General features: G+C 41.0%; 1 protein-coding gene across 2 annotated transcripts in view; it reads right to left on the bottom strand.

Moving 5' to 3' along the window:
• ST6GAL2 (ST6 beta-galactoside alpha-2,6-sialyltransferase 2) overlaps positions 1–20996 on the bottom strand; it is a 174740-nt gene that overhangs the window by 27321 nt on the left and 126423 nt on the right. The window contains exon 1 of one of the 2 annotated variants that reach the window (XM_042039608.1): positions 20205–20545. The exons of the other annotated variant lie outside the window; for it this stretch is intronic. Coding sequence (XP_041895542.1) covers positions 20205–20237 — 33 coding nt within the window. The 5' untranslated portion in view covers positions 20238–20545. Of the gene's footprint in view, positions 1–20204; positions 20546–20996 lie in introns of those variants that run through there. 2 annotated transcript variants of the gene reach the window in all.

Raw genomic sequence — 20996 nt, 5'->3', positions numbered from 1 at the left:
CTGTTATGTTAAACAGGGTTTTTCTTAGCTGCAGCTTTGCAGCAAAGGTCACCACAGGGTTATTTGGGGTACCAAATGTTAGCTGTGGGCAACCATTCCCAAGGGGCTGAGAATGAGACCAAGGATTATTTGATGGAAAGCTTAGGCAGCCTGAACAGATAGCAAATGCTCCGTTAGTTTGCTTCATCTCTTAGTCAGCTAATTCCAGAGTATTAAGAAACCTCTGGCATAGGGCAAGACAGCTGGAGGCTGCATTTCCAGGGTGGGGAACACACTGGTCCTCTCATGTGGAAAGTGCCAAATTGGTTTTAGTGTTATCACATCATTTCTGTGGTGGAAGCCATACAGTAGGCAGCAACAGACAGGCAAGCCTGTGGGGAGTGGTGACTGCCAAAAGATGTATATCAGCCTGTGGATGGCCTGGGCATTTGTCTTACTGGCTGTGATTAGGCCTCCTAATTAATAAATCTCTTTTGGACAACTTCCTTGTTAGTCCCGATAAATCTGGCTCTTTCCTTCAGAGGAGTCAAGCTGCATTCAGTATTTTTTGTGGCAACTGAAGAAACTGTCTTCTGAAATAAAGAAAAAACACCCAAAGAAATCTGAAGTAGAATGGTTTTTTTTCCAATATTGCCTTTTAAACCTATATTTAATTATCTACTTAGACAAAATTCCTTGGGAGGTATTCAAATAACTAACCTGAATCACCTACTAAATGTGAGCCAGGTGTCCCAAGTCAGAGCATTTCGAAAGAGCAGTTTCAGGTTCTTGCTTCTGAGGACACAGGCAGGCAGTGTGCTTGTTCTTAGGTCCTCTGATAAAACCTAGGATTTCAAGTTAAAGGCGGTGGGAGTGAAGCAACCCTTTTTTTTTTTTTTTAACTTGTTTTTACTAATGACCCATTTCCAGGAGCTTAGGCTATAAGTAAATTGCCAAATATAGTGAAACTTGCAGTAAAACTCACTCAAGCTGGCAACCTGGAAGCTGGAGAAATGCTCAGTGGAGCTTCTACCAAGGAACGTGTCCTAGATTATTCTGTAGGAGCATAGGGGCTTAGATGCATCAGTCTCTGGGGCTTAGTGGAAGGTCAAAGGTATCTTCTGTGCATCTAGTCTCCATGCTCCATCATCACGTTCAAGCTTCCTGGCACTGAAGCCAGCTATCACTTTCCCACAGCCGACAGACCACGTACAGGTTGTCCAAGTGTGGGCTGACAGGAGGGAAGTAAAAATAGCCATACCAGCTCTTAGCCTTCACATGCAGACTTTCCCACCACCAGTGGAAATGTTTAATGTGACAACAATGGTCAGGGAGAACCTGGCTTCCCAGTGACTGACTGCATCTCATAGGTCAACCTCCACCTACCCAACCTGCAGCAGCTTTTCTCAGGAGCCATGAGAGCAGCTCTCACTCTGACATGCCCTGAGATTCACCACTCTAGCCAGGATTTCCTCACAAATTTCACGTCAGGGGAGACAGCTGAACCTCTTTGGCTTTTCCAGACTGGTTATGAGCTGACCACAGTCTTGTTATTCTAACTGAGGGTTCCTATAGAAATGTACTACATATCACTCCATATGAAATTCAGTACAACCTCAGCGTAAATCACTTCCAGGCACTTTAATCAAAAATACAAAGGGGCTGAAGTGTCACACAGTTGTGTGAAGCCAAGCAGTTTTCACAGCATAACTCAAATCACCCCCCACAGCCTCTCAAGGAGCCCCTCACTGAGCCACATACTACCTGCACTCAGCCTTATCTACTTCTGACTTCTTTTTTTGCTATTTGCTCTTGCCACACCTTTGCTGTGTCCTGGCTCTGTTCACAGCAAGTTGCAAAGGTTCAAGGCTGCTTCAAGTTGCTGCGAATGCCAGCGGAGCTTGGTTCCACCATGGGACATGTGTGCAGAAATCACCACTGGGGCCACAGTCCCCAGCATGCCCTCACACACAGTAAAGAAGCACATGAAACATCTTTACTGCCCTTGCAGATCTACCAGCTGGGTGTTTTGGATGTGTTTTGGTCATATTTCAGCTGCCACAGCACTGTCTCTTGATCCAAACTGCAGGGGAAAAAAATCCACTTGTATCTACATCAATTTAAAACCACTGCAAATATCCAAAGACAGTGCAAGTCACTTTTCCAAAGTGAAATTCAGTATGCCCCTGCATAGTCATGGAGGGATCTAGGTTTGCACAAACACCATCCCAGCAGGCTCCACTCTTACACCTCAGTAGTTCCTCCGCAGATCAAACCACAGAGCCACACGAGGTTTTTCTGTGCTACCTTTGTGCAGCTCTCCTCCCTCTCACAGACTGCAGGTTGCAGGGGAACGGCAGCTGTTCCCAGGGGATCTGACCACCATGAAGGTCCTAGGAAGCTGAATGCTGTGCAGACTGAAACATCAAGCTGGCTGGAGATAAAAGCCAGGTGTAGAAACGAGGTGATCAGACTGATGGCCATCACTTACTTGCGCATCCTCCGCTCACACATAACCACATTATTAAGGTATTTAGTTTTATTGCTGCAGCGAGATCAGTGAGGAGGAAGTGAGTTGAACACCAACACAGAGGAAGAAGCAGGGGCTGGGGGAGGCTGGGGCACTGGGCCAGGAGAGAAGGAAATCTGGCTTTAGGGCAGCACAGAGGGCAGGAAGGCAGAAAAGACCGAAAATAAACTATGCCCATAGTGCTGGTGGAGTAGCAAAACAACACCTGCCAGAGGCAGTGACACTTCAGCACCACAGGGATGAGAACTGGAAGCAAAAACTTCCTTCCACTAGAAAGATCACATCCTTCCCTTTGGGGAAGCACAATGAGAGCCTTGCTACTGCTGAGGGAAGGCTCCACCTGAGCATCCTACTCTATTCCTCCCAAGATGGGAAAGAGACCACCATTTTCCTTCAGCAGATGGGAAGCCTGGGTGAGCAGCAGGAACCACGCTGTGTCTTTTGCCCTTATTCTGGACAGCCAGTCCCAGGTCCATGTGCTGCTTCCTGCCACCACTGTGACTGGGGAAGGGGACGCTGGAGCACTGACCCTGGCCCTTGCAGGTGGAGCATAGCCCTTGCACCAGGGCACTTTTGGACTGATCTTTGCAATGGATCAGCACCCAAAAGAGTTGCACATATTTTCCCCCGTGAATGTTACTTCACACGCCATGCAGGGATGCTCCACAATACAGGCACGGATGGTGCCTGAGGACACACAACACAAGCAGGAGTTCATGCCCATCTTCGGCACAGCCTGGCTTTCTGTGGGACTTATTATTTCCCACCCACATAATGAGGTTTTAATCCCATTCCCCCCAGCAAAAGCAGAGTTCAGGAGCAGCTTGTGCTTATGTTCTGTTTTCATGTGTAACTGAACAGGATGGCAGGAACCTCTTAATGCCCCAAAACAAGACAGAGAGGCGCAGAGAAGTGGATAATACTACTCTATATAGTGTCGAATAAAACAGAAGAAAAAAATCCAGCCAACAGACATAACTGCATTTGGTTCCCCTCCCTCATTTTAAGGGGCAGCTTTTGATACCATACTTGCAAAAACACGTAATTCAAAAAAGGAAGGAAGTGCTTTGAGGGTTTTTATTTAAAGCTTGACAGGATAAACGAATCACAGTCTCATTAAATCACACAAATCTCAGCCTGCACACAAGACTAAACCACGAGAAATAGGACGTTACAAATCCTCATGCAGTTCTACACTTCCAGTACAACAGCTCATTTTATTTCTGCTCTTGGCAAGGTTAGAATAAAAGGCTTCTTTTCTTTGCTCCATAAATGTTTTTAGATGCTATATTACTTGAACTTAACACAGCAGTAATTGCACTGAAAAAGGGCAATCTGAATTGCTTCCTTAAAGAAGGGAACATTTATACTAACACATACATGAACAGAGAGTGCAGCTAAAAAAGATCTGTTTCAATCCCATCACAAAAAACTTGACCAAATTCACTAACTCTTCCAGGCAGAAGTGATTGGAGAATTTTGATTTTCCACTCTAAAGCAGCAGCATTTCTGAGATATCCTGATTATCCACGTCTCTGTGTAGCAGTATATTTTACATCTGCCACATATGTTCTTAGTGTATGTTTCTAACACTGTAGGAGCTGTTTTGCTTTCTTTTTAATTACCAACTTCTTTATTAGACTGTAGTTTGTCTTTTTACATTTGTTCCAGAAAGCAAGCAACTCAGCCCTTGTTTAAAAACTCTAATATAGAACAATGTTAAACAAATTGTTCTCAGCTCTATCTCAGTGCCAGTTCCCATTTGTTTATGTTAGCAAAGTAATTGCAGGAGGATATTTAGAAAACTATCATTGTTAACATCTCATTTCTAGATATTCATATATATACATACAAACAACATGCCTTCTATGTGCTTATTTGCCTTAGTCCAAAAGCTTGAATGAAAAGTTTCACCCTGGAAGAAGGCTTGCCAAATTGAAGGATGAAGTCAGTCTAGCCCTTGTTACATTAAAATCTAAAAATGAAATTTCCTGGACTGAAACAATTTTCCCCTCTTTTTTGTATATTTTAATACTTAACATGCTGATACTACTTTTATACTTTAATACTTAACTATGCTGATAGTCAACCTACACTAGCTGGGATATTTTGGTTGGCTTCCTAAAGCAAAATGAAGTGGTATTAGTATATTTTTCCCCCCATCTTTCTTTCTTTCTCCATTCTGGCACTGTTTTATGCATGGCCATGGACAAAATTAGTTTAAATTATGACTAGATCAACAGAAATCTCTTCTGTGGGGGATACAGCTGTTTTTAACCTGACATGAACCACTGGGACCTGAATCCTACCGGTCTGGAAATTTTACAGAGAAACAGGATCTGTAACAACTACCAGCATGAAACTAGTATGAGCAATAGTGAGAAACCAAGGTTGTTGTCTGGGTGCTTCATAGCTTTGCCGTTTGTCAATCATTGATGCCCACATGCAGCACACAGGAAGTCTTTTCTCCCAGCATCTGCCATTCACTCCCTACAAATACAACTGACTTTACAAGATGGAAGGTAGCAGAAAAAATATTAGGTTCTCTGAAAGCTCTGACACCATTAAAACAGTGAGAAACTGAGGTAAGTGAGAAGCAAGTTAGCTGCTAGTTCTCAAGATTATTTGCATTAGTTGATTTTTTTTGTAAAAGTTAGAAGGATGTGATAAGATTGAGACCATTCTCACTGGATATATCTGTGGAATTATCATTTGATGATAATTTTCACCATCATAAGAGACAACAAAACCTAAAACCTTGCATTTTGAGATCTACAGGCTACTACAGATGAATCTGTGAAAGAATAAGTACTTTACTTTCCAAGATACTTGGTAGAGTTTTTGTGCCCTTATCTTTAGCGTAAAGTCTCAATTTAAATACTGACTTTGAAACCTGAAGCTAACCAGTAATATATTCCCTTCCTTCAATTTTTCAACAGGGATTATCAAAATTTTCATTAATATATTTCTTAGTATTTCAAATGCTGGCTATGCATTTCTTGGTTTTCAGCCAACAGGAATGCCTTTGAAATATCACTGATTTCATGACAAAGCCCTCCTTCTAAGACTACCCTAAAGTAGCCAAGACACGCAAACCCCTGCCTGTCTTTTGCACACTCTCTTTAGAAGATGTGGATGCATCTGCTAAGAAGGTGCCGATGAAGCACATCCTCCCGCCCAGCACGGAGCATAGCCATGCTCGCATCAAGATGTCAGTAACCTCTGAAACTCTCCCTCTCCTCTCTTGCTGTGCACTGACAGCTCAGCATCCATGGGAACAGACCCCCTCACACCTGTGGCAAGGAGTAGCTGTGGTTTGCCCACACTGCCCTAGCAAATCCACCTGCTTGCTTTCCCAGGGAGCCTCTTCTGAGACAGTGCTTGCTTCTCTTCTGGTTCGTGCCCTTCCCAGGAAACAGGAGTTCTCCCTCACCATGGCACCATTTGCTGTTTAGGAAAGCTACTGGCAACACTCAGACCAACCACTGGGAGAATCAGGAAAAAAGTTCGCAAGGCTGGAGATGAAACATTTATGTGATTTTGACCCTTGCCTAGGATAATACAACCCCAACCCTTGCCTGCAGCTTTTAAGTGCTGAAGGCACAAGACAAGTAATAAAGTAAAGCCAATTCACTCCCCTAAATCAATCAGAAGAAGGTTTTCTCTGTCAACATGAAAAGAGACTGTTCTGAAAAAGAAATCCTTGTTTTAGCATAGATTGATTCCTTAGCAACACCCAGTCCTGTCAAACATATTCTGCTGATGGGGTTTAGTCTTCCTTCAATCCCATTCAGACACTAAATAAATGGGGAAAAAAGTTAGTCTGACTTAAAAACTAATGCTTAACATTTCTAAAATTTTCAGGATTCTTGCTTTTATTTCCTGATTTACATCTATACTTCTAGTCAGAGTGTTAGTAGAGATGTTTTACTAACAGTTAAAACTTCATAGCAGATATAGACAATACTACACAGGATGACTGCAAGCAAAGCAAAATTTTCCTACTTTCATCAGGCTGGGTTGTCAGGTTTTTTTAAATGTTAGAGAAGAATGCATTGAAGTTCATTCTAAAGACGGGTATAAAAATGCAAATAGATATATTATCAGTAATCATAAATGATGTCAAGCAGTGACAAGACTCTTTTTCTGGTGTTCAGCTGTGTTTAATCTGCTCCAAACTCTTTCAAATTTTTCAGTATCTACACAAAACAGTCTGTTGTGCTTGCTCTGCTCTAGGAAAAGAGTAAAATTCATACAAATCAGTATTTGGACATGAGGCAGTACAGCAAGGTGCTGGTAATCTACCTGGAAATTCCCTACCCTGGCAGGTAGGACACCTGCCACTAGCAGTAAACCTATCAATCACCAAACCTGGTTTGGTGAATGATTAAACCAAATTGACCATTCCAATAAAGCAGAAGGAAATCTATATGGGAACAGTACATATGTTTTAATCAATTTTAATGCATTGTATAATTTCATAGTACTTCCAGTAACTGCAGTGACTTCTATTATATAAACCTTCCAAATGTGAAACATGATATTACATCTAACAGATGCTGGAGGACCATGAGAGACACGAGGTTATTCCCAGGGAGTAATGGCACAGCTATGTGTGTTCCCATTACCCCACCTGTGCATTGATGCAAAGCTACAGGAGAATTCGCTAGCACCTCACAATCCTGAAGTGACATTTAAGTAGAGATAAAGATTTTAAGATGAATTTGTGAGCAGCTGTTGAGTGGTCTACTTACAAACCACATTTATTCAAACATATCTTGTACCTCAAAGTCTGCTTTTCCACTTACAGAGCCCGAATCTGTGAAGAGTAACAGTCACAAGTTTTTGCTTTCAGCATAAGAGAACGAGCACCACCAAGGTTTTCTTACACAAGCAGGCAGACAGTATGTTATGCCCTACCAGAACCAAGACAAATATTTTTTAAAGCTAGTTACGGAGAAGCGAGTACCCACACCCACAGATCTGAGGTTCAGCTGTGGACCCAGAACATTGCTGATGGCATTTGCACAGAAGCAAGATCTCACTGCAAGTCAGAATCTGGATACTGTCAAAATTTAGTCTAAAGATGCTGTGCTGTTATAGATTTTCTTCTATTTTAACTACTTTTTCAGATTTCTAAACCTTTTCAGATTGCCCCAACAGCAGCAGAAACTATTAACAGTGAACTAATTTATGATGAAATGGACTTATCATACTAGAGATAATTTTTTTAAGCTTTAATTGTTCCAACTTGATACAGCTCTAAGAATCCTATCCAATGTGCTTTCAGAAATCTCAATGGATAGTATTTATCTGGCTTATTTACTAATTACTTCCAAATTACAAGTGTCCCTCAGGTCTGAATCATTTTTGATGAAGGAAGGAACAGACTTTTTTACCATGAGGGAAGAGAAATTAAAGGAGAAGAATTTTTATGGTTCAGATCAGGCTAATGGAAAGTTTGATTTCTTTAAAGTGTTTTCTAACTTTATCACCACATGCAGTTAACAATTTGTATTTGCCAAGTCTTCTATGCAATTGCCTTGCCTAGATCTCCTAGGGGTTTTTTAGTAAAAGGAGATAATCATTAAAAGCTATGGCAAAAGCAGTATTCCAGACTGCAGATACTGTAAATGTCACACTCTTCATAAACAAACTGAGCATGGACAAGCACATGAGGACTAATCACGTGTTTTCAAGACACTTAAACAGAACATGCCCAAGGGTACACTGTAGAGGAGTCCATGTTTCCATCAGTGGGTAACATATACAGTCTCCTCTCCAGGAGTTGAAGAATCCAAGTTTATGTGAATTTTGTTATATCACTTTTCTGCCAAGCACACTGTTGTATGAAACAGGCACACTGGTGTCTTTAGTTTAAAATCAATTACTTGGCTTGGGCATGAGAGAATCAGGGGAAAAACAGACTTCTAGTGTATGACATTAGCTCTCTAAAAGCACTGTCTTTCTTGGAAAATGTAACACTATTAATATAATAAATATGTACTCTATGTACTTTCTCTACTGCTACTATTTCTCCAGCATTTCAGCCAGTGACTGATAACTCCAGATTACAGTCGTGTGTCTCCTCTGGCATCACCATTATCACTGTAATTACCCCTTGATTTCCAAAATTCAGAAGTAGTACCTCTGTTCTGTTCCAAGACCAATGAACCACCCACATTGCTGGAAGTCTTGACCCTGTGTGCTTTTCTCTTAATGACATTTTTATTTAGCATGCCTGTTTCCTAGTCACTTGACATTTTCCCTAAGTACTTTTCATACATGGGACTTGCAACTGTCTTCTTTTGTAACCTCACTTCAGATCGGTAGAAAATAAATGAGGGGAATCTTTTGCTTAAAAAGATACTGCATTTCAAAGAACAAAAACATAACTTTTTTGTTTAGCAACTCCAAATGAAAAATTCAATTTCTGTTTATATCCCTAAACCACATTGGAACTGATGTGGCATTGAGTTTTACTTTCTGAGAAACTTGGGCAGCAGGGTAATGAGGAACTCTCTTTGCTGCTCTGCTGCTGCTGACCACACTTCTGCTTTATAACCAATTCCAAACAATTGAGGGAATATATCACATATAAAGAGGCTGACTTTAATTCAGTGTTAAGGTAAGGAAGACTTCACACTCTATAACATATACTTACAGGGTAGATCCAGCACTCATAGTTTTGAGTCACAAAACCCCAGTAGTGTCCATCTAACAGCTTTCTTGCCCTTGCACAGTTGTTTTATTGTCCGGCTGTTAACATTCCTCCCTCTTTTACTTAAAATGTTAAAAGCCAGTAAATAAGGAACTAATATCAAGGATTTAATGGGATATTTTAATTAAAGTGTCATACTTTTAAAACTTTTCCTTAGAAAATAAGTGAGAAAATTCAGAAAAAAACAGGGTTTCATGTGTCTCAATCAAAAAGCAAACTGCTGTGGGAAGATGCCTGTACTTTCTTGAGCTGGATCAGATGTCTATCTTAGCCATGCTGAATTTCTCAGCAGTCAAGGCTATGAATTACTATTGGCTGCTTGACTGATTAACCATGGTGCTGGTATGCCTGAGACCTTCCAAACACAGCAGGGTTATTGCAGCAGCAGACAATACTATAATATTGCAGTATTACAGGCTTTGCAGTTTTCTATTCCTTCTCTCAGCTTGTGCAACGCGTTTATGACACTCCTTGGAAACTTTCATCTGAGAGCATGGGATGGAGCAGCACCAGTAGTAACTCAAAGCTTTGCAGCTCTGCAGCCTGAAGAGTGAAGACCTACTATTTCTAGAAACACCAAGAAGATAAAAATTCTTGGAGGTGACCTCCTCCTTCGAGGCCCTGCTTACTGAAGAAATCATGCAGACAGTCACTATGAAGGCACTCCAGTGCCGTGCAGTGATATCTGAGCTAACTCAGGAATCAAAAGAAGCATCCTCATATCTATGTATTTTGCTTTGCATTTCCTCTTTCATGGCTCTGGTTTTGGTGCTTTCACCACCTGAAGAATTCTCAAGGCACTTTCAACTGCAACTAGTTATTGTTTTAAAAAATAAAGAGCCTAGCGTCATACAGGACAGGAGCGAAGTTCCACGTATATAGTGTGCTCTACCTAGCGCTAGTGTCCCTATTTATCTCATGATGACCTTGCAAGAGCAATATGTATTCCAGAGACTGCAAGACTTTATTCTTTTAATTCCGTGGTCCAGGAGTTTTCAGTAGGGTTTCTCTCCCGCTTGAAGCTTTTGCAGACTGTAGTGGTATATCTGATCACTGGTTTAAGTAGCTGTGATCACATTACCTGCACCCTGCACCCTTCTCAGTGGCTGTCTATATAGAGGCACATTGATTTTTAGCTGACTCTGTTGGTCTTTTCAGCTCTCCTAATAATAACATGCCTGAGCAACTAGAAAGCCTACTGATCCGTATTTCACACAAACACCCTTTTACAGGAATTAACCCATAGTAAACTACTGTAACGATTGTATTTTTGGTGTGGGGTGTGTTAGGCAAGAAGCAGGAATGCCCCTGTGCTACAGCTGCTAGCCAGTAGCAGTACAGATGGCAAACAGGACAAAGACTGGCCTTGCACAGACACACACAGCACTTCCTGGCCTCATTGACTGTAGAGTTTGCAGGTGTTGAGTGGTCCTGCCTAAAAGACAGCCCTACCAAACAGAGATGCACAGCACCCTGTCTCTTCAGGAGCAGCACCTCCTAACTTCTGCCAAGTCTCTTCTGGAGCTTTATAACTTAAGCCCCTGAAAGAAAAATACAGACAAGCAGTGACTTCAAACACTCTCAGCCCCTGCCTCAGGGTGAGGGCTCATTCCAGCCTGACATCTGTTCCAGCCCTGCCTGCTCTGTCTATAAAATGGCTCAGTCAAACTAATTCAATGTCTTGAAATACAGCATATTTAGAGACCTTTGTTCACTTGGCTCCATCTAACAATACCAAGTATCTGCAATGGCATGCTGTGGTCTTCACATCATTCAGAAAATAGCACTCAGAGCAGAGGAAAGGGCTGGTGCACAACCAGGTCCCACGCCTGTACAGAAGTCACTGCTAAGGTGCCTCTAACTTGAAAAATAAAAGGCACTTCCAGACCCACAAACATTTACTCTATGTTTTCTAACGCCTATCTGAAATCTTGCAATTTTGGAAGCTAGACATTTCAGCCTGCAGATATTTAGACACAACAAAGAGCAGCCCAAACGCACACATGGAGAATACTGATCCCCATCTAAGGCCATTGCCACCCTTACAGCGTTCCACAGCAGGAGCTGCCACAAAGGAAACCCTAAATGCCAAGCTGGCCATCAATGAGAGACGTTTTTTGCCTGGAGGTGAGAGTGTGACTAGGCCAACAGAGACACTCTCTTCTACCAAGTAGAGAGGGAAAAGCTGTACTAAATAGTGATCTCTCAAACCAGACACTCCAAAAAGTGATAGTACGGTGGGAGTAGGGCTCCAAGTGCAAATCCTTCTCCAGCAGTTACAGGGCTAATGCTTCTGCCTTACCACATAAGCCTATAGCCAGCCATGCACAGTCTGGCTCAACCTATACTGCTCTGAATTTATCCTTTAAAAAAAATCTGAAATAAAGAGCAAAAATACAATCAGTCTGAACAAGCAGTGAACAATTACAGTGGAATGAATATAACTATGCACAAATATTTCTAATGGAGAGATTAGCTTTCTATAACAAACTCTGGTTTTAACCTTCCTAAGTTCAACAAAGTAAAACCCAGTCACGTGAAATTTCAGAGTCATGGTCTCATGCCAAGGAAAGCTCCACTGGAAAGTCTGAGGTAGATCGGCCAAGGCATCTTGAAGATATGAGAGTTCCTGAAAAGTGAGGTGTTCTCCATTTCTTGGACTGTTCCCTAATTTTTTTTGGCTCACCATAACTTAAAAATGGTTGGCTTAGACATTCCAAACTTGCTTGGCTACTACTGGTGCCTTTGACTAGTTGCAGGCTATTTTATTACTAAATGTGGGTTTGTGCAAATTCCGAGCGCTGCAGTTGTTTACAGCACATGTTGGCTTGTGCATTCCGCAGGCAAGCCAGCCTGGCCCACTGCAGGCTTCTCCATCACCTCATCAGCTGTGCTCAGGAGGCAGCACTGAAGCCCAGGACCCTTCCCTCAGGTCCAACTGGGTGTAAGAACTTGGCTGGACTTTACAGGTTCCATGGGGAGACATTCTGTCAAGCTGGAGAGGAATGGTCCTGGGGTGCTTCCCAGCCTTGCCAGTAGCAAAGTGCCTCACTCGGAAAGGTAAGCACACACCAGACACAGAGGGTTTCCTTCTCTGACTTAGTGTTGTCCTCTTCCTACTCCTTCAATCCATACTTAGCCTTACTCTCTGATGAACCCAAAAAATTTTCTCAGTGAACATCCACATAACTCCCAACCCTCTCCTCCATGGATTACTGATCCAATCTATTTTCCATTTATACGGTGATTGCATAATGTGTGCTGGGGTCCGGGTGCTTCTACTGCAGCAGATTCCCCCTCTCTGCTCCACTCTCTTGGTCTCCAAGGCCCTCTTCTAGACTAGGAGCCTTGTACACATAGACACAACATCGGGCATTAGACTTCTGGACAGGAACACCCAGGGGGAAGATTTCAGCCCTCAAGAAGCAAATTTGCTCCCCTGAGCAAACTTTTAATTTGTCTGAAGAACCCTGGAGAGACTGTGGGTAAGGAATTCACTCCTGATGGAGACCGTTCTGCTGACAATCTTGATTTTGATAACAGATACTATGGCAACCACATGAATCACTTGACACAGCCTTCAGCATGGTCAACCACTTTAAACAATTCTCCTTAATCTTTGATACATCTTTTGACAACGACTATCACCTGCTACCTTGCCAGGAAAACAAGCAGTGCACAGCGGTGGGAAACATTAGGCCATTAAAACACTTCCCGGTGAAGTATGTTTCTACATGGAAACAGTGTTACAAAGAGACCTATTCTTTTTGAGATGCACACATGCACGACTCCCATTCACAGGAGCTATGTGAGTGAATCCAAAGTAAAATAGGCTCAAAAGTGTCCACATTTACCAAACACTGATCCCACACAGAAAGTGCCTTTTAAGAATGACATATCCTTTGACCTTCTGCATCTTACTTCTGCTCTTCAGAAACAAAAGACTTTGCAATGACCATGTCCCCCACATTAAAAAACAAACCTGGCACTATAATCACCAAAAAAATCCATAAAATAAAAATTATCTACCTAATAGGCAGTAAGAACAGAAGTTTTTTTCCACATTTCTTATCCAATTGGAGATTTATCAGAGTTCTTTTATTTGTACCATCTTCAAATATCTGTTTCTGTCACCTTTAAAATGCAGATAATCTAACTCAGAGGTGTGCTCTTCTCAGGAGAGACCACACAATGCTCAATCAAATTCTACAAAATACATAGCCCTCTGCTGGGTCGGCACCAACCTGCAGAGGGCCAAGGAAAAGCTACAGGAAGAGGACTTCTCGCAGTCTCCCACAGAGATCCAGCCTCCACTGCCCTTTGGGAAGGGTGCTTCCCAGCTCCAGCCCTCCTGCCGCCCTGTGAGCTAATGAAAAGAGCATGAGGAGGATCTGCAGGCGCTTTCCTCCCCCTCTCAATCCACAAAGGGCGAGTCACAGTCTGACCCTAACTTAACACTCAGGCTGTAAACTTACTTAACACTTGTAGAAGAATTTATTTTTTTCAAACATACTGATGGCAGCATATGGCCCATCGACAGGTTTATTATTATAAGACACTTTTTCCACCAGGTTATAGTCTTTTTTATAAACATATGTTTCAGCACATAATAAACCCCCTAAGAACTGTTTCTGAAATGTGCAGGCACAGAAACTACTTTTCAAGGTTTGTCAAGACAATGAAAGAAACAATGTTTAAAGAGACTTCCATTTTTCAAAAGGTTTTTCTCTATATGTCTTTTAAATCCAAGGGTACTTGAGAGTTATGTATGCTTAAAAAAAAAGAAAGAAAAAGAAAAGTGAGTTGTCTTTGTTAACGCCACATTCTTCTCTATTTTGTCAAAGCAGTCCTTTTTATACTTAGTAAAACTCCTTCCACTAAATAGACCTTTTAACTATGCTTTAAATCAGGACACGTGGTTTATGGGTGAATGATAAGATTCCGAAAATTAGGTGGCATATTATAAAGAAACTGTCAACACCACACTGCTACAGTCACGCGAACTCATCTGTGCAAAGCCACCCTGGATACTCTGTGCCCTTCAGCTGTGCTAATAAAGATCTGCATGTGGAGTCAAGGTGGTTTGATCACCAACTTCCATCCATCCGCAACACTGTATCCAAGTTAAATGTCTAAAAACAGATCACTGCTTGATTTTGCTATAGACCACATTTGTGTTCTTAAGAAATAAGGCTTCTTGTCTATGCAGCTATAATGCAATTGCTGTGCTAGCACCACAACCTTTAGGGGGAAGAAAGTCACATAGTGTATACTGCTTTATTCAAAAAAATCCTACACTCCTTTTATTCTGAATGCTTTCTCCCTAACATCTCACAATATATTTAGCCCAAGCAGGCTTGGTTTTAAAAGCAGCTTCCTCCATACATAAAAACACGACCCAACTCAGGTATGTTTGCTAGCAGCTTTGTTTCCTACCACCCAAGTTCAGAGTCTCCTGTTGAAAGGAGCCTGCAGCTGGAACACAAACTAGGACTTGCTGGGGCCTAGACCCTGAGCCCACTTAAAGGTGATACAAAACCTTTCACTAGTTTTATGGGCCTGGATATTAGACCTGCGGTTCGCTGAAGATACCAGAGGCCTTACAGACTGTATGATACGATATATTAATACTCCTTAGCACTAGAGAAGAATTTTGCAATCACTTTGAACGTTTCATTGGTATTTACAGTCTTTTGGGAAAGAAAGAGCACTTCTTTTCTTTGTGTGTTTGTCTCCTTCCCCTGATGATACTCCCCACAAAAGGCAGATGTTTTAAGACACTGGAAAAAAGAATCATACACAAGCAGATTTGAAGCTTAAAGAATAAAAATCTCTAATTTTATCATAGGCATGCTGTTATAATGGGCATGCATGAGCTTGCATTCAAAGAAAACTCATTTGTTAAAATTAATCACTGACTTCTCAGCCAATTTGTCAGTTAACTACTACCACGTCTGGACATGATTAGTTAGCTTCACTGGGAGACACATGGTGCCCTCTATAATGCTTCCACAGGATGAAATCCTAAACCCAGTGAAGTCTTTGAACATTTTGCAAGCAACTTATTCACACGGAGCCAGAACCTCATGGATGCTGCTGTAGGAGATGCCATGAAGATTTTTTGCCTTTTCTTTTATACCCCTGTTATACCTTTTTACAGCTTCTGTATTCTTAGTGCTTTTTGCCTGTATTCTTGGACTTCTTTGCTCAGCTAGGAGACTAAACATTTTAGAAGCTTTGTAGTTAGGGATCAGTGTGCCCCAGACCCCAAGGCCCTCTCCAGAACACATTCTGTAAACTAAGATAGAACCATCCAGGGGAAGGTTCCTTGGGGAGGGAGGCTCATTTAAGCCTCTCATTGGGGAATTTTTTATAGATATGCTAATTAGTAACACCTAGAATGTTATAGCAGATCTTTTGTGGGTGTGGGCATTGCAGTGGGCGTTTCAGTGCATTTGACCTAGACCTGTGCACCTAAGGATCCTTAAAATAAATACCAAGGTAAAATCCCTTTTCCCCTTCTAACCACGTTTGACTCTTGATTTTAAGACCAGGTAAAGACATCATAGGCTCTACTTTTTTCTGCTTTTAAAGATTAAGCCTTTCTAGGAGAGAAAGGCCAACAGCTTTGACAATAAACATGCTCTTTTCTCCACCAGCAGACAGAGCAATCACGGGTCCCCGGGCTGTGTTTGGAAACACTTAACTGGCAGGATCGGTTTGAGGCTGAGGCATGATGTATGAGGCTTCTGACAAGGGGGCTGGCTCTGCTCATCTAATTGCGGTTGCTGCTCCTATGATGTGGAAACCTGTCTATTAGAAACCACATTTCACAGGTGACTGAACAGCCATCAGATGGTAACAGCTTTCATTTGTTATTGACCTCCCTTCCCTGACGCAGCGTAAGGGTGAATGGCCCGACATTCCATTGTCAGTCCAGAGCCAAACACCTCCTGCTTTGTATAGTGAATTATAAAACACCTACGTTTTTCAGACTGTGTTGAAACAGCACTCTTAACTAGCATTTTCTCAGCTAGGCATTAGCCTCATGAGAGAATGGCAAATTCTTCACTACTCAATTATGCAAAGTTTGAAGGCATTTTGGACTATGATTGTAGAGTACATCACTACATTTTTATACACAGAAGGTATTTACTCAGAACATCATGGGCACACGCGACTTGGTATTTCACAGAGACAGGATCAGAGCCTTTGCTGAGAAACTGGTATGACAGTGACCAGACCAAAAGTAGTCCTTGTAGTGATGGACTAAAAGACGATTCCACTACCAAAATTAAATACAGAACTTAGCACAGTTACTTTAAACTGAGGATCCTATAAAGAGACCTCATCAAATTTTACACCCTTCAGACCTCTGGCTCCATCCATGACGTAACAGATTCAGAAAGTGACAGAACAAATCTCCCCATCTTGCTAAGCTCTCTCTGGTTGGCCACATATCTTCCAGCCAGACAAATACATATCACATGTGAAGAAGAAAGAAGTACTTTCCTTTCCAAAGTTAAAAGCTGTTTGGTTGTTACAGAGATTTTGTGTTCATACCTCAGATCACTTGCAGTCATTTCACAACCCCAGCTATGTAACACCCTACTCTCAGACAGCATTCCTACAATTTAATACAATAAACAGAGGACTGTACAAAACCTGCGGTGAATCCTACTCTGATGACAACTGCAGAGCTATGCAATGAATAACATTTACCTTTCATTTACATTTAGATTTCTTAAGCACAAGCTTCCAGAAAGCACAGTGCGCTAACACACACACATCCAGCTGTACGGCTGCATCTCCAATGAAACATAACAGCAAGCCAGGCCACCACACCCCACAGCTAAACTCTGTTCCACTTCCCCAGTTCCTCCAAGCCTCTGTGGCCATCTTCAGCAGCATGGAAGAACTGGCCTCTCCAAAGTGACTGGTGTCAAAACAGGGCTTTGAAGATCTGTAGACCAACAAGGTCTGCCAGAGCATCTGTCAGGTGCAAGCACCCAAGGTCAAGGACCCTCATCAAGAACATTGGCAACAGCTCCCTGGTATTTAACTCTTCAAACATTTATCCTTCTGGAAAGAGACAATCTCTGAAAAACTCATACAGCAAGCAGAATGATTTTGGCATGCTTTGCCCTCAAGGCCAACTACTGAAGTACTGTTTCTAGTCTATGTAAAATTTTCAGACCCATAAAAAGAAATCTGAATTTCTTTACAAGACTGTTTTTTTTTTAAAGTGTTACAGATCAAGAAAATCAGCTTTCTATGGTTGCACCTTAGAAAAGACTGGATCTAAAATACAAAATGTTTACAAACCCAATAACAAGTACCAGAGTTTTTACATTTTTCTTAGGTATAATATGGGAGGTGTGTTCAGCTTTTCACATGATCTTGCATTCTAAATATGTCACCATGAGTTCTACGGGAGGAAGATGGCAGTTATTGTGAAATTAATATATGTAATTAAGCACATGAAGAAGAGTTTGCTGAATCTGAACCTGATATCGAAAGTCCTTTGTGGTGCAGATTTCATACCATGCCACTCCTTTTACATTTTTAACATCATTTTCAATACATACGTCACTGTAAGAAATACTCTTAACTTCAGTAACCATTTAAAAACTTTAAGAAAAAGAAATTATTACAGCTTTCCCATTTGTGTCATGGATTGATTGATACCTAAACATGAATTAGAAAATTTTAAGGAAGCTCAAAACACATTAACATATGAATGGCATGCAGAGCAATTGCTCTGAATTACTACCACCAAAATCAAAACGCAACTGCTTTTAGTTATGCAAATTGAAAATGTAGTGTCAGGACTGCAAGTGAGAGCCTAAGAAGTGCAAAGTTCAGGGAAAAGCCATGTATGCAGCTGCTCCAAAAATAACCATAGTCAGATAAAAGTCTGAAAGCAATTATTTGGGGTGAATACTGTACACAGACCACTGCACTAAGCTTCTATAATTAAACAAGGCAAAAGTTCAGATGGCACCTAATAAGCCATTTATTACATTAATTATATTCAAGTGTGGCAGTCTAATGCTTGGTAATAACTAACAACAAGGGAAATAATTTAAAGAAAGTATCTGATGCTGAAAATTTCTCTCTTTTTCATTCATCAGTACCAGTGTTGCCAGCCAGCCTTTCTAACACACTTCAAACACATGAAAGGGATACTGCTTAGTGTCAGGAAAAGCTATTTAAGGGTTGTAAACCTTTAGGCTGAGGAAGCCAACAGCCTTACCCAACACAAATTATCTCTTCACTACAAAAGTGGCTGCAAAGTCAGATTTTCCATTCCTTGAAGCAAGTTCCTATGTCTTTGTTCCAAAGTTACAACGCCACAGGGGCAACCAATTTTTTTTGTAGCAAAACCAGCATCTTAGCAGACCTTTGCAGATCAGCAGATTTCCCACTGACCCTATTCCCTGAATTTGCCTTTACACTGATCACGCAGCCTTTGTACACGTCTGTGATTTTAGTAGTATTTTCAGCAAATTCTTAACAAGATCATTAATATTAGAGAGGTATTTAATGTGTTTTGGCTTATTTTAATGCCATTAGTAGCTAAATACATGGAAAATGAGCCTATACCATATGCCCAAGTACTTCTCTGTAGACTGCTAGCCAGTTCCTTAGCAAATACAGAGAAGTTTCCAAATCACAATCTGAAAATTACTACAGAGAGATTTGCATACTATTTCTGATGAGCCAGTAGCATTCCAAGAACTCATGTAAAATCCAGCATGCCCCAATAGTATATGCAGTAAGCAGCACACACAGCATCAATTTACAAAGCAATTGTTAGGAAGCTACCACCAGGATGCTCTTCTATCTTATTTAACTAATCTGCAATAGGAAAAAAAAAAAAAAAAAAAAAAGCAAACCAAATTCTGTAGTATTACAGTTATTTTTAAATTTTCTTTTCTTGTTCTTAAATCAGGAAACAAAATCACCAGATTTTACTTATGCACAACTCTACGTTTAACCAAAGAGGGCACATAAAAATCATTTTACAGATTTCAAAGAATGAGAGAGAAGATGGACATACAACTTCATCCATGACACCTTTCCACTAGGACGTTTACATACGCAACCCTAGCATCTCTTTAAGCTCCCTTTAAAAAGTTTTTGTAACACTTTCCCTATTGTTTGGCCTTTATTTTCATTTCCTTGGTAGAAAACACATAACAGACCACAGATATAGAACTCTGTAACCTTGCAACAAACCTCTAACATTTTGTACATATCCTCCAACTCTGCATGTGCAGTGTGGACAATGCTGGGAAATCCTGTCCTCAGCCCAGCTGAGGTGGAGAACAGAAAAGAGCTCTCTGACTACAACACTAGGAGTTTTAGACATCCTAAACTCAATCAGAGGATACTTCTGCCTACAAGTAGTTTGAAGTCTTCATTTACAAGTTCTCAAATCCAGCACTTCCACAGCAAATGGCAAGAGGAGCCCTGCCTCTTACAGCAGAAGTGTCCACAAAGTCGTCAGCTACAGAAATCAGTGCTGAGTGTCCTTGCGCTTGACTACACAGATAGGACCTCACCTCCAGACCCTTTATCACAGCTTCTCGTTCAGCAAATACAGCACATCTTTTCCCATAGCGCAGCAGTTGGTCTTATCAAGACACACGCAAACCCAGTAGGTATCCATGGCAGGATTTCCCGTCAAACAGTATTTTAACCAGAAACTGCCCATGAAAAAATAATACCTCTAAACCACACTTCAGATTTACAAAAATAATAAAACCCCTTCAAAAAAAAAAAAAAAAAAAAACCAAAAAAAAAATCAACAAAAAAACTGCAAGAGCTCCATCTCTAAAAGGAAAACATGTAGTAATTCTTTCCCCATATCCAACAGCCCCACACTATCAAAACCAGCTGAATTATTTTCACCTAAGTTTTTGAAACAAAAAAAAGATATGTACATACATATATATGTATTAAAATTACCTGGATGCAGACACCACGCCTGGAAAATTTCATTGCAAAAGGATTAAAGTTCAGAAAGTTTGCAAGACTGAAAAAGGAAAATCAGATTAAAAAAATGTGCAAAACCCTAAACCTTGATGTTTACCGCTGCCTCCTGCCTTTCTCTTAACATTTCCCTCCACATCTGAAATGACATGACTAAACGTTCCTCCAAGTTATCAACTAAATTACTTGAATGAGTAACCCAATCAATTTTTTCTAGTACCAAATGAAACACGTTGCCATAACAAAATAAACTAGAAATGGCAGTTGAGTATTAGAGACTATAACATTCCCGATAAATTATAAAAAGACACCACAGAAGCGATCTACACCGCTTAGTAGAGGTGAATTCGCCGAGACTTTCTTTTTTCCTTTGAGAATATCGATTTTTATATGCTACCACAGCTGCCTAACTATTGATAAGAGCAATCTGCAAAAGCAAATATAGAACTAACAGAACAGCCTTGAAAAGCAACCACAAAAAAAGGGTCTCATTTAAATTCCTGGAAAGCACTGCTTCTCTAAACGTATCTATTCAAGCTCTCTTGAACAGGAGAGCCCTTCTAAAACACACCCTGAACACTCCCCGCCCGAAAACTGTAAAGCCAAGAAGCCACTAAGCCATGCCACTGAGAACCCATATGGTTTCACCTACAGGGTTTTCCTTCCAGCAAACGCTGCACAGTAGAAATCCTCCCCTTCACCATCACCACCCACCCCCCAGGAAAAAAAAAACCAAAAAAAAAAAAAAAAAAAAAAAAAAAAAAAAAA

This window comes from Corvus kubaryi, unplaced genomic scaffold, assembly GCF_017639235.1.
Source record: "Corvus kubaryi isolate FWS band 111438036 unplaced genomic scaffold, C.kubaryi_AGA036_p1.0 133, whole genome shotgun sequence".
NCBI classification, from domain to species: domain Eukaryota; kingdom Metazoa; phylum Chordata; class Aves; order Passeriformes; family Corvidae; genus Corvus; species Corvus kubaryi.
This window is presented reverse-complemented; position numbering and strand designations above follow the sequence as displayed.